This window comes from Herpailurus yagouaroundi, unplaced genomic scaffold (assembly GCF_014898765.1).
Source record: "Herpailurus yagouaroundi ecotype Mexico unplaced genomic scaffold, PumYag 162, whole genome shotgun sequence".
NCBI lineage: Eukaryota > Metazoa > Chordata > Mammalia > Carnivora > Felidae > Herpailurus > Herpailurus yagouaroundi.
The window spans coordinates 55,864,514-55,875,633 of record NW_024412403.1 but is presented as its reverse complement, the minus strand read 5'-3'; the positions used below and the strand labels follow the sequence as shown (position 1 = coordinate 55,875,633).

Here is an 11,120-nt window from a genome sequence, read left to right as displayed (position 1 = left end):
AAATGGCTAAGTTCTGGGACAGGTGGGATTTTTTCCCCTTCAGTCAAAATACATATGTTATTGGAGCGTTTCTTAGCCAAAAAACAATGTTTGGCTATTTCATCTTGAGTGCTATATATAACTTTCTGAAAATGTCAAAACATCTTATGCAGGCAGCATGCCTTGAGTAAACATCTATCTCCCTGGGTGTAACTAATTTACCCATAGCCTTTTTGAGTGTCATTTAAACAGCCACAGGTTGTTTGTTGATTAACCAAGCATCGTAAAGCATGGACCTGAACTTCCATTTTTTTCTCCAATCATAACATCTATCTTGCAGTCTGAAAGTTACTGAAAGTTACCATAGCATCCCTCACCCATATATGTGGTGGCTGGGGTGGGGATGTATGAGTGAGAACCACTCTTCCAAGTTAGCAAAGAAAAAGATCAAATCTGCAGTGGAGTACAGGCAAATCCAACTTTCCAATCTATCTTTTTTATTTTTATTTTTTTAAGTTTATTTTTATTTATTTTGAAAGGGAGATAGAGAGCAAGTGTGGGAGGGGCAGAAAGAGAGGGAGACAGAATCCTAAGTAGGTTCCAGGCTACCAGGACAGGGCCCAATGTGGGGCTTGAACTCACGAACTGTGAGATCATGACCTGAGCCAATGTCAAGAGTAGGACCCTTACCTGACAGCCACCCAGGGGCCCCTCCAACCTATCTTTATTAAAATCAACTGGTTAATGACTTGCAGTAGGCCAGTAAAATGTTATTCATTTAAAGAGCAAGACTTGGGGCACCGGGGTGGCTCAGTCCAGTGAGCATCTGACTCTTGATTTCAGCTCTGATTATGATCTCACAGATATGAGAGTGAGTCCCAAGGGCTCTGGGTTGGGCATGGAGCCTGCTTAAGATTCTCTCTCTCCCTCTCTCTCTGCCCCTCCTCTTCACCCCCACATGTGCATACACATGCATTCTCTCCCTCTCAAAAAAAAAAAAATTAAAAAATTAAAAATAAAAATTATCTATGGCTCTTTGAGTTACTTCTAAATTATTGAATGTATTTCCTTTCTCTGGTAAGTGGAAAAAAGTATTTATTTGCCTGATTTTTCACGTTATTAGTATCAGAGAGAAGTTAGGTCTAGACTGATATTAAAGTGAAAAGTATTCCTCCACCCATTTTCTAACAAGAACAAAAATATATTACAGATAAATTTCAAACTTCAGTTATGTCAAAAAATGTGAGTCTTCCATATTCTCCAGTAGCAGGTATAATACATCAGAGATCTTTCCCAAATCACATTATAAACACAAACACATTTTCAGCCTCCTCCTACACATTTTCTTCTCCCACGAAATCTCCACACATCCACCATCTACCTCATTTTCTATGCAGCTTTTTGGAAAACTGCTTGATACACAAGCCTTTTTTGAAAACTGTAAAGCTGTGGTCAGCTATGTCTTTCTAATAGCTGCAGAGTACAGTAGTAACTTTAGCAACACAGAGCTGTGGCACAGAGAAATTCAAGACAATCCTCTTTATCTTGATGATTTTTAACAAGGAACCTCAAAACTTTATGCTACATGTAATGGGCTTGAAACAGATTAATCAACGGGATGTGAACTTAGAATTCATGTTTCGGAGGTAGAACAAATCCTTCCCAACGCCTCCTTTTTGCTCATCTCCTGCCCTTCTTTTCCCCCACCCCTTCCTTTTTCTAGCGCCAGAGTAACAACCGGGAATTATATTTCAAGGTTTATAATATACTGTACTGTTAAATGCAGCAAATACAGAAACCTCTTGTTGTAAAGTTCCTGAGATGAAGGGAAACCTACGACACTATTGTTGCAACTTCGAAAACTTCCAATTTTGAGAAGAAAAAGGAAATCATAGTCGTGGGCTACCTTAGCCTTCAACAGTGCACGTCTTCCTTTCTGTTTGATTTTTTTCAAGGCTAACCGCGGCTAACTCAGACGCCCGCGGGGCAGCGGTCCGTAACCAGCAAGCCCAACCAGCTCCCAGCCAGTTAAGAGCTACAGGGAGATCTCAGCAGAAATGCGCTCCGCCCCTCCTTTGCCAGGAGGCGTGCACCCGACGGGGGGAGGGGGGGGGGGACGCCACGCCCCCACGAGGGGCGGGACTGCCTCGCAGCCATCTCCTCCCCAGAGGCTCGGGGCGCTGTCCCGGCGTGACGTCATCCAGAAAGCCCGCCCTGGTTGGAAGGAATTTAGAAGAAAACAGGGCGGGAAGGAGGCGGAGTCTAGTTTCCCTGGAGACGGGTTGCTCGGCGGTCGCTTGGTAACCGGTCGCGGCGGTCCCGTCTGCTGCAACGCAGGCGGCTCAGGCGGCCGAGGTCTGTGGGCCGAAGCCCACGCGGGGCTCTTTCTGCCTGCTCTGTGATGGCGGCTGCGACGGCAGTGGTCACGCCCTCAGGTTTGGAGGATGGGGTGTCTCGGTCCCGCGGCGAAGGGGCCGGGGAGGTGGTCGTGGAGCGGGGGCCTGGTGCGGCCTACCACATGTTCGTGGTGATGGAGGACCTGGTGGAGAAGCTGAAGCTACTCCACTACGAGGAGGAACTCCTCCGGAAGAACAACCTGAAGCCCCCGTCCAGGTGGGTGCCCTCGTTCTCCAGCGCCTGGGAGCCGGCCAGGCCCGGGGAGATGCCTCCTCCGCCTTCTGGGGAACCTTGAACGCGAGGTGCACTTGCCTCCATCTTCCTAGGCAGGAAGGGGCACTTCCCCCCGAACTTGGCGACAGGGGCCACGGAGTTCACAGAGTTTAGACTTGGTGTTTTTTAGAAAGAGTAAAGTTTCAGAAACGCAGAAAAGACTGGAAGACGGCTTTCCTAGACTTTAAAGCACCCACGCACCTCCACAAATCGCAAACTGTTTTTTCTGATTGTAAAAGTTGTAAAAGAACCTATTATAGAGGACTCAGAAAAACACAAGAAAGGGTGTAGAAAAAAAATACTGAAATCACCCATAATCTCATTCCCAAAGATGAATTTCATTTTAGCTGCTTCTAGTTTTTGTTTTCCTCTGAGATAATTTGTCTCTACAAGTGGTTAACTGCGGGTACCTAGGACCCTGCTCGACTTTATATGCAGTAAGTAAACTTGTTGATTAATTGTTATGGTTTAAAAGACTCCTGCCTTTGCAGTAACAGTACTCTCAGAAACTAAGAAGTGGAAAGACAAATGAAACGACAGCTACTGGAACTGTGTCTATCATACAACCCAAAATTCTGCCCTTGTTCTGGTGGGGAACAGTCCATCATATCGTGAAGTCAATGCCATTAGTTGTTGAGGGTAATGCACAGCTAGCACTTTCTCTTCCAGTTAGTGTAGCTTAGTGATAGATAAATAAGCTAATACTTAGATTTGTTTATTGTGTAAAGTGCAATTTAGATTAAAAATCTGTAGTGATTTCTTTGAATGGGTATAGCTTGGCTAAAATAATTTCCCATGACAGTTTTGATCTCATTAGTCGATCTCTTCCAATAACTTGAATTTTAAGATATGTAGGCTCTTTGTAAACTGCCCATATTGCTAAGTCGGTCTATAATAAAAGTTGGAGGAAAAAGTAGTGTTGCTTGATCCATGATAGAAATTGTGAGATTGAGAGTTATCACATAAATGAATTAAACAGGATAATATAAATAACCAACATTTTCTATGATAAAAATGCATTTTTGCCCCCAAGTATATTTTTCAAACTAAAAGAAAATGGCTTTAAGGCTCTGGTGATATAACCTCAGTACTATTTCCCCAGGAGTTCAGCAGGATATTTTGAGTCATGGATTTGAGTGGCAATATCCTAATTTAATGGTTCTCAAGAGTGTGGTCATCAGACCAAAAGCAGTATCACTTGGGAACTTTTTAGAAATGCAGTTCCACGGGCCCTTTCCCTGGTCTACTGTATCAGAAATTTTAGGGGTGGAGCCTAGAAGTCTGTGTTTAACAAGCTTCTCAGGTGATTCTGATGCATGCTAAAGTTTGCAAACCGCTCTACTAGGTCTGGAGGATCTTTCAGTATCCAGTCCTGTGTCATGGAGTTGTCATCAGCCAGTAAGGAAAAGATGAATTTTTAGCAGTGGGTACTTTGAAGGGGTTGTGAACATATACCTGGAAGAACTTCATTACCTTTTTCTTCCCAGCCATCTCTTACCTTTCAAAACATTTACACTTACCCTGCAGGACAAACTTTGGAAAACATGAAAGAGTAGACTGCTGATTCTTATTTAAAATAGTTATAATAGCTAAAAATACAGTTATGAACATAATGGCAATAACTGCACATAAAGGGCAAAATTAGATCTTTGATCAGCTGACTGAAATGTTGTTAGCAAGTTTTATTCTTAACCTATTTAAGTATAAATCATATTGATCTTCATAGGACTGTTTTTAATAGGCTAAGGGATTTAGCAAAAGTCAATAAATGTTTGTTAGACTGTGGATATGCTACTTAGTGGTTATTGAGGCTGGCTGCATCTCAAAACCATATACGAAGCTTTTGGAACATACTTGTACTGGGGCTCTACTCCCAGAAGTTCTGATTTAATTCATGAGGAAATAAGCAATGCTTGGTCCAGTAGCTATAGTTTGAGGAGCTCCTCAGGGGATTCAGCTATGCAGCCAAGATGAGAACAACTGTTTAACATACCCGATAGGTTAGGAACAGTATGTAAAGATACCAGAGACATTGTAAAAAATGTAAAAATGCATAGTGAATAATCATTAAGGTCTTTTGTTAAACTCTGAAATTCTCTTTAATTCCAAATTACCATTTTCAAGAGGTACTCTCTTATTAATTATTCCTGACATAAATGATTTTGGCAAAAGTTGTACATGATCAGTTTTTTAACATGCCCTGCATTTACTTGAGTGTAAGTTCTTTGATCTAATATTTTGTGTACAGTAGTAATTACCCTAGTCCTGTTGATTAAAAACTTTAATGTGAGTGTTGTGGATTACTGGAAACTTCAAAGGGTGAATTGCAGATTTTTTTTTAAATTTAAAAATGTTAAATTGAAATTTAAGCCATTAAAAAATATTTCATATTCCATCCTCCCCCCTTGTTTTGAAACAGACACTATTTTGCACTGCCTACCAACCCTGGTGAACAGTTCTACATGTTTTGCACTCTTGCTGCTTGGTTGATTAACAAAGCAGGACGCCCCTTTGAGCAACCTCAAGAATATGATGACCCTAATGCAACTATATCTAACATATTATCTGAGCTTCGATCATTTGTAAGTGTAAATAACTGTCTTCTTTCAGAATGTTGTCAAGTTACGAATTTTAATATTGGTAATTCAACAACACAGATGCTACCCTTTTAGATGAATTGTCTATGAATAACAATATCTATACACACCCAATACATACGTATGTAAAATTATATTTGGATTTTTTCAGATAAAACCTCAGAATGGTTGGTATTATAATATTAATGCCACTTCTAAAAATGTTCAATGTACTCTTTGTAGCCCAAAGTAATAATATTTTTCTTAATCTTGTGATGTCTCAGAGGTAAATTTATGGATACTTAGTTCTCCTTCTAAAAAATGCTAGTAGGAAGCTGAAACATTGTATTTTGAAAGGGAACTTTGATGTAATAGACCATGATAGCGGTTGGTTGTACTTTTCATTTCTGACTTTTCCTGGGGGGCATTCAGTAAGAACTTTTGGTATACATGTTATTAACTTTTGACAAGTGATTCATTCTGTCCTTCCTATGGTTGTTTAATGATAGGATACCAAGCTAGTAGCTTTACTGTTTTGGTTTTTTTTTTCCCCCTAATAGGAACAGTTACTTGTTCTGTCATGGGGTTATTGCCTTTCAATTTGATACCTTTGACAATAAAACATCCTCATTTTCCTTTAGTGTATGTATCAATGGATAGAAAAGATGGACTTCTAAGAAGCAATATGGTTCATTATTTTAAACCATATTTGAGAAATAGAGAAGTAATACACTTTTTCAGGAGTACTTTGCTTAAAATATTTTGACATATGGAATATAAATAACGAATAAGACACTGTATATCTTTTGTATTTCAGGGTAGAACTGCAGATTTTCCTCCTTCAAAATTAAAGTCAGGATTTGGAGAACATATATGCTATGTTCTTGACTGTCTAGCTGAAGAAGCATTAAAATATATTGGTTTCACCTGGAAAAGGTAAAAATTACCCAACCTGACAATGGTAATTTTATGTGGATAGCTTTTTCCTCTGTGGGTTCAGAGCTGTTTAATTGAACTGACAGGGAGTACTTCCTCTTGACTATTCTAAACTGAAAATGCCACAAGTGATTAAAAATGTCTGTGTATAGACAAAACTGGAATATCTGATTTTATCATGCTCTTGCCCAATTCAAATTTAAATAATTATTAAAGGTTCAACTGTAAATGAATATCTTCATCAATGTAGGAAATTTTTTCAAGGTCTCTTTATTTATATACACAAAGATGGAATGTACATGGTGGTAACTGATAGCTGTAGATTTAAGGAAAAAATGGAAATTAATATAGTACTTTAAAATGGGATTTTCCCTTTTTTTATAGATACTAGCCAAGAATAATAGCCATCTGAAGAAGCCACCTGACACTCTCTTAGATCTTATTTATTGCTTCTTTCTCTGACTTGACAGTGATGTGTTGTTTATATTTCTATGATCATATTTATCCCTTGGTTTTAAACTCATTTGTTTTCAGGTCAGGCTTTCTTGCCAGAAACTATGAACTCTTCATATATACTGTATAGCAGTTAGCATAGCACTTTGTATATCACAGATGCTCACATCATTTTAAACCATATGAAATTACTAATATTCATCTGCTAATGAACTAAAAAATGGCAATTTTATGCTTCAACCTAAATATTATGAGTTAGTGTCGTATAAGGAATAACTATATGATTCAGATTACTTCTTTATTGGACTCCAAGAAAAGTTATGAGATGTGATACTCCATTTGGCATTTTTAAATATTATTAATTTTATTGTCCAATGTGTTCTAAATTCACCTGAAGTGATCCGTTTCTCAACCATTATTCAGTTTTGTACTTACTTTATTTGTAGGCATATCTAATTCTTGGCCACGTATTGTGATTTTGATAATTTATAAGGACTCTAAATAAATGGGGAGGGAAAAGAGGGGAAAATATTGAAAATAGGCATCAGAGAATATGTCAGCTATGTAATGTATAATTTACATAGAAGTTACATATTTATAGATGACTATTTTACTTATTAAATATGTCGAAACAAATCCTAGAAGAACATTGCCTTTTAGACATTATTTCTAATTAATAAAAAAATAGGAAATTTATTTTTTAAATGTTGATTTTTATATTTTGTTAACCTGTCTGAGGTATAGATTTTTAAAATAAGTTTCCAGAAATAAACCTAAATACTTTTGGGTATTTTTAATATGGGAAATACATGTCACTAATCTTGATGGAGAAATGATTGTTCAATACTTAGTATTAGGACCACTGATTAGATTTTGGAAATAAGCTGGAGCCTTTCTTATTCCATCAAAATAAATTTCAGATTGATCAAAGGTGTAAATGTGAAAAATGAAACTGTAGGAGTACTAAAAAGTCAAAGGTGGTTGAGATTTGTCATGTGAGGGAAAAGCTAGGATCCATGCAAGAAGAGGTTGCCAAGTCTATGTAACAAGAATTGTAAAAATCCTGAATGGCCAAGATTATATAAGTAATAGACTGGAAAAAATAGTTTTAACACAAGTTAAGCAAAGCACCCATTTTCTTAATATACAAAAGGGCAAAGGGCATAAATAGACATTTCACTGGAAAAGAAACACCAATAACTGATCAAACCATGAAAAAGTGTTCAATCATTCTCCTGTGAAAGAAATGCAATAAAACAAGAGAGATTTTTCATGTATATGATTGGCAAAGATTAACATTTATTTACAATATTGGTGAACATGTGGAAATGGAGTCACTGTTTTTGGGAATGGGAAGTAGGGTAACATTTTGGAAGTTGGTTTTTGGTGATATACATCAAAACAATACAATGTACAAAGTTGTTGACCCAGCTATTCGTTCTACTGGTATAAATTTATTGTAATTGATAGACGTAAAGGTAAATGTACAAGGATGATCTTTGTAAAATTGTTTAGTAAAAAAACCCAGAAACCACCTCAATGTTCATCCATAGTTGCTAATTAAATTAGTTATGGTACTATTTAACAGTTCAATGGAATTCAGTGCCGGGGGGGGGGGGGGGGGGGGGGGGGGAGAGAAAAATGTATATGTACTTAAATGTGGTATATTAGTAAGTGAAAAAAGTATATTGGGTAACTATATGCATGTTACCATCCTAATTGTGTAAATTTATTCTTTAAATTTGGAGAGAAACATTTTTGCTTCTTTACATAGAAAGTTTCAGAAAGAGTACATCAAACATGTAATAGTGATTATGGAAGGCAGGTAGAAAAGGATAATATCTGGTGTAGAAGGGATTCTTAATATTCACATTATACCTTTTTGTCATGCTAAAATGTTTTGTTTTTAACTCTCCTCTCATAATAAGCTTTGTTATTTTAGACCAACATACCCAGTGGAAGAATTAGAAGAAGAAACTGTCCCAGAAGATGATGCAGAATTAACATTAAATAAAGTGGATGAAGAATTTGTGGTATGTGTGTTGCTGAACTTTTTGTTTTTGTTTTTGTTTTGGATTTCTTTCCCTTCCCTTAATTCCCCCAGATTTCCATTTTCAGGAATATATTTTGTTTCATTGTTTCTAGAAAAGAAAAGCTTTTAAATAGTGTACCCAGTATCAGTTGTTGAGACTTTTGGTTAAGTTAATGCTCATGGTTTCTAATGACTGAGGTCTGAATTATAGTCAAGGTTCTTATAGACAGGAAATAGTGAACTGCTAGTTATATGAGTAACCATTTTATTAGCAACCATTCTTGATTTTAAATGGGCTATAAATAATAAAGAACTTAAAAAGAACAGTAGTATTTAGGATTAATATATTCTGCTTCATAAGAACAGTATTCATTTCTCAGGGACTTCTGTATGCTTCTAAAATTAGAATAAGTACCACCCTTTAGGAATTTTTAAAAATACTTATAAATACCAACATTATTTAAATTGTTGGGCAGTATCTTGGCCTTTACCATTCTTACCATTCTATTTATATTCTGAAACTAAATAATCAAGTCTCTAACAGATTAGACAACTAACATGGTAGAGACAAAGAACACTTTCTCATAACCAGAGATGGATTGACCATGGTGTTTTAGGAAGTATAATGTGATATGAAATTGAAATAGCAGGAAAAAACCCTTTTTTAAAGTGTACTTTACTGTCATAAACCAATTACATTTTCAAGGTGAATTTTTGAATAAGTAGATAATAAGTATATTCTATATTTCAGCTTAATTTATTATGTGATTATATACTACAAAGATATTAATCACTGCATCATTTTATAGCAAATGCTGAAAATAACCATTAAATAAATTAGACTATATCCAAATAGTAGAATATTGTATAGCCATTAAGATTGTTTACAAAGAAATGTTATTGACATAGGGATGATAACTTAATGCTGTATGCATAAATTCAAGTATGTAAAATATACAAAAAAAAGAAAAAATAACAATATGTCAACATTAGTTACATATGGATAGAAAGATTATGGATGATTATTTTCTGTGCTTCTTTGTATTATCAAAGTTTTTAATGTGTCTTATCAGAGCATAAATATTTTAAACTGTAAATATAAAAAAGATCATTCTGTTATTTACAGAAGGAAAAAGACCATTGTAAAACTAATGAATTTAATAGATATCTTTTTAAATATGACACATTTAAAAAATTAAGGTAAATGTATATTCATTCTGCATGTGTTTTATTGAGCACCTATTGGGCAAGACGCTGGTGGAACTGTATGTACAAAGGCTCTGAGGCAGGAAGAAGCTTAGCTTGATCAAGGATCTGAGAAAAGACCACTGGGGCCAGAACTCCTAAATGAGGCAGGGTTGTGTGTGTGTGTGTGTGTGTGTGTGAGATAAGATTAACAAGGAAGATAGACCAAGTCCAGATCATTTTCGCCATTTTTTTTTTTAATTTTTTTTTTTTCAACGTTTATTTATTTTTGGGACAGAGAGAGACAGAGCATGAACGGGGGAGGGGCAGAGAGAGAGGGAGACACAGAATCGGAAACAGGCTCCAGGCTCTGAGCCATCAGCCCAGAGCCTGACGCGGGGCTCGAACTCACGGACCGCAAGAGCGTGACCTGGCTGAAGTCAGACGCTTAACCGACTGCGCCACCCAGGCGCCCCCATTTTCGCCATTTTTAAGGAGTTTAGACTTTTTTCTTGTGTAATAGATCTTTTCATTCAGGCCCAGAGAATGTTAAGTTCTCACATATTGCCAATTGTTCACCTCATTAATTTTACTCAGGTATTTTCCTCATCTTGTCTTTTTAGTAACTGTTTATTAGTTAATGGTTTATGAACAGAAACCTGGTCCTAGCGCATCAACTTTTAGCTTCAGAGACATAACTGAAACCTGCCAGTCAGAGGAAAAAAAAAAAAAGGTACAAAACCTACTAGCCAGAAAGAAAGCTCTGAAGGTAGAAACCAATTTTACACTTTTTTTGTACCTCTACATTATTGTACAGTGCTTGGTGCAAAGTGGATGTTCATTAAATATTTGACTACCAAATCAGCTGTCAGTAAATTGCTGTGTAACTTGTAGAAATTATAGCTGATTTTTTTCTGAGAACCCTTTGAAGTCCAAAGCAGCATCATTAGGTATGTAAATTAGAGATACAAACTAGAAAGCAGCCTCTTTGCACATTTCTTCCCAACTATAAGGTAAAGTCCTTCTACTGTCATAAGACCAAACTGAAGGCCTTCTTCAAAGGCCTGAGGCTGTTAGTTCCCTTATGTCAAGTCTCTTGAATTTTTTCCTCTTTTCTTTCTTTCTTTTTCCCTTTTCTTTCTTTCTTTTCTTTCTTTCTTTTCTTTCTTTCTTTCTTTCTTTCTTTCTTTCTTTCTTTCTTTCTCTCTTTCTCTCTTTCTCTCTTTCTCTCTCCCTTTCTTCCTTTCTTTCTTTCTTTCTTTCTTTCTTTCTTTCTTTCTTTCTTTCTT

General features: G+C 36.6%; 1 protein-coding gene across 1 annotated transcript in view; it reads left to right on the top strand.

Moving 5' to 3' along the window:
• The first annotated feature begins 2,380 nt into the window (after positions 1-2,380).
• IFT57 (intraflagellar transport 57) overlaps positions 2,381-11,120 on the top strand; it is a 55,583-nt gene continuing 46,843 nt past the window's right edge. Inside the window, exons 1-4 of the mRNA XM_040484424.1 lie at positions 2,381-2,592; positions 5,069-5,231; positions 6,043-6,161; positions 8,557-8,647. Coding sequence (XP_040340358.1) covers positions 2,381-2,592; positions 5,069-5,231; positions 6,043-6,161; positions 8,557-8,647 — 585 coding nt within the window. The remainder of the gene's footprint in view (positions 2,593-5,068; positions 5,232-6,042; positions 6,162-8,556; positions 8,648-11,120) is intronic.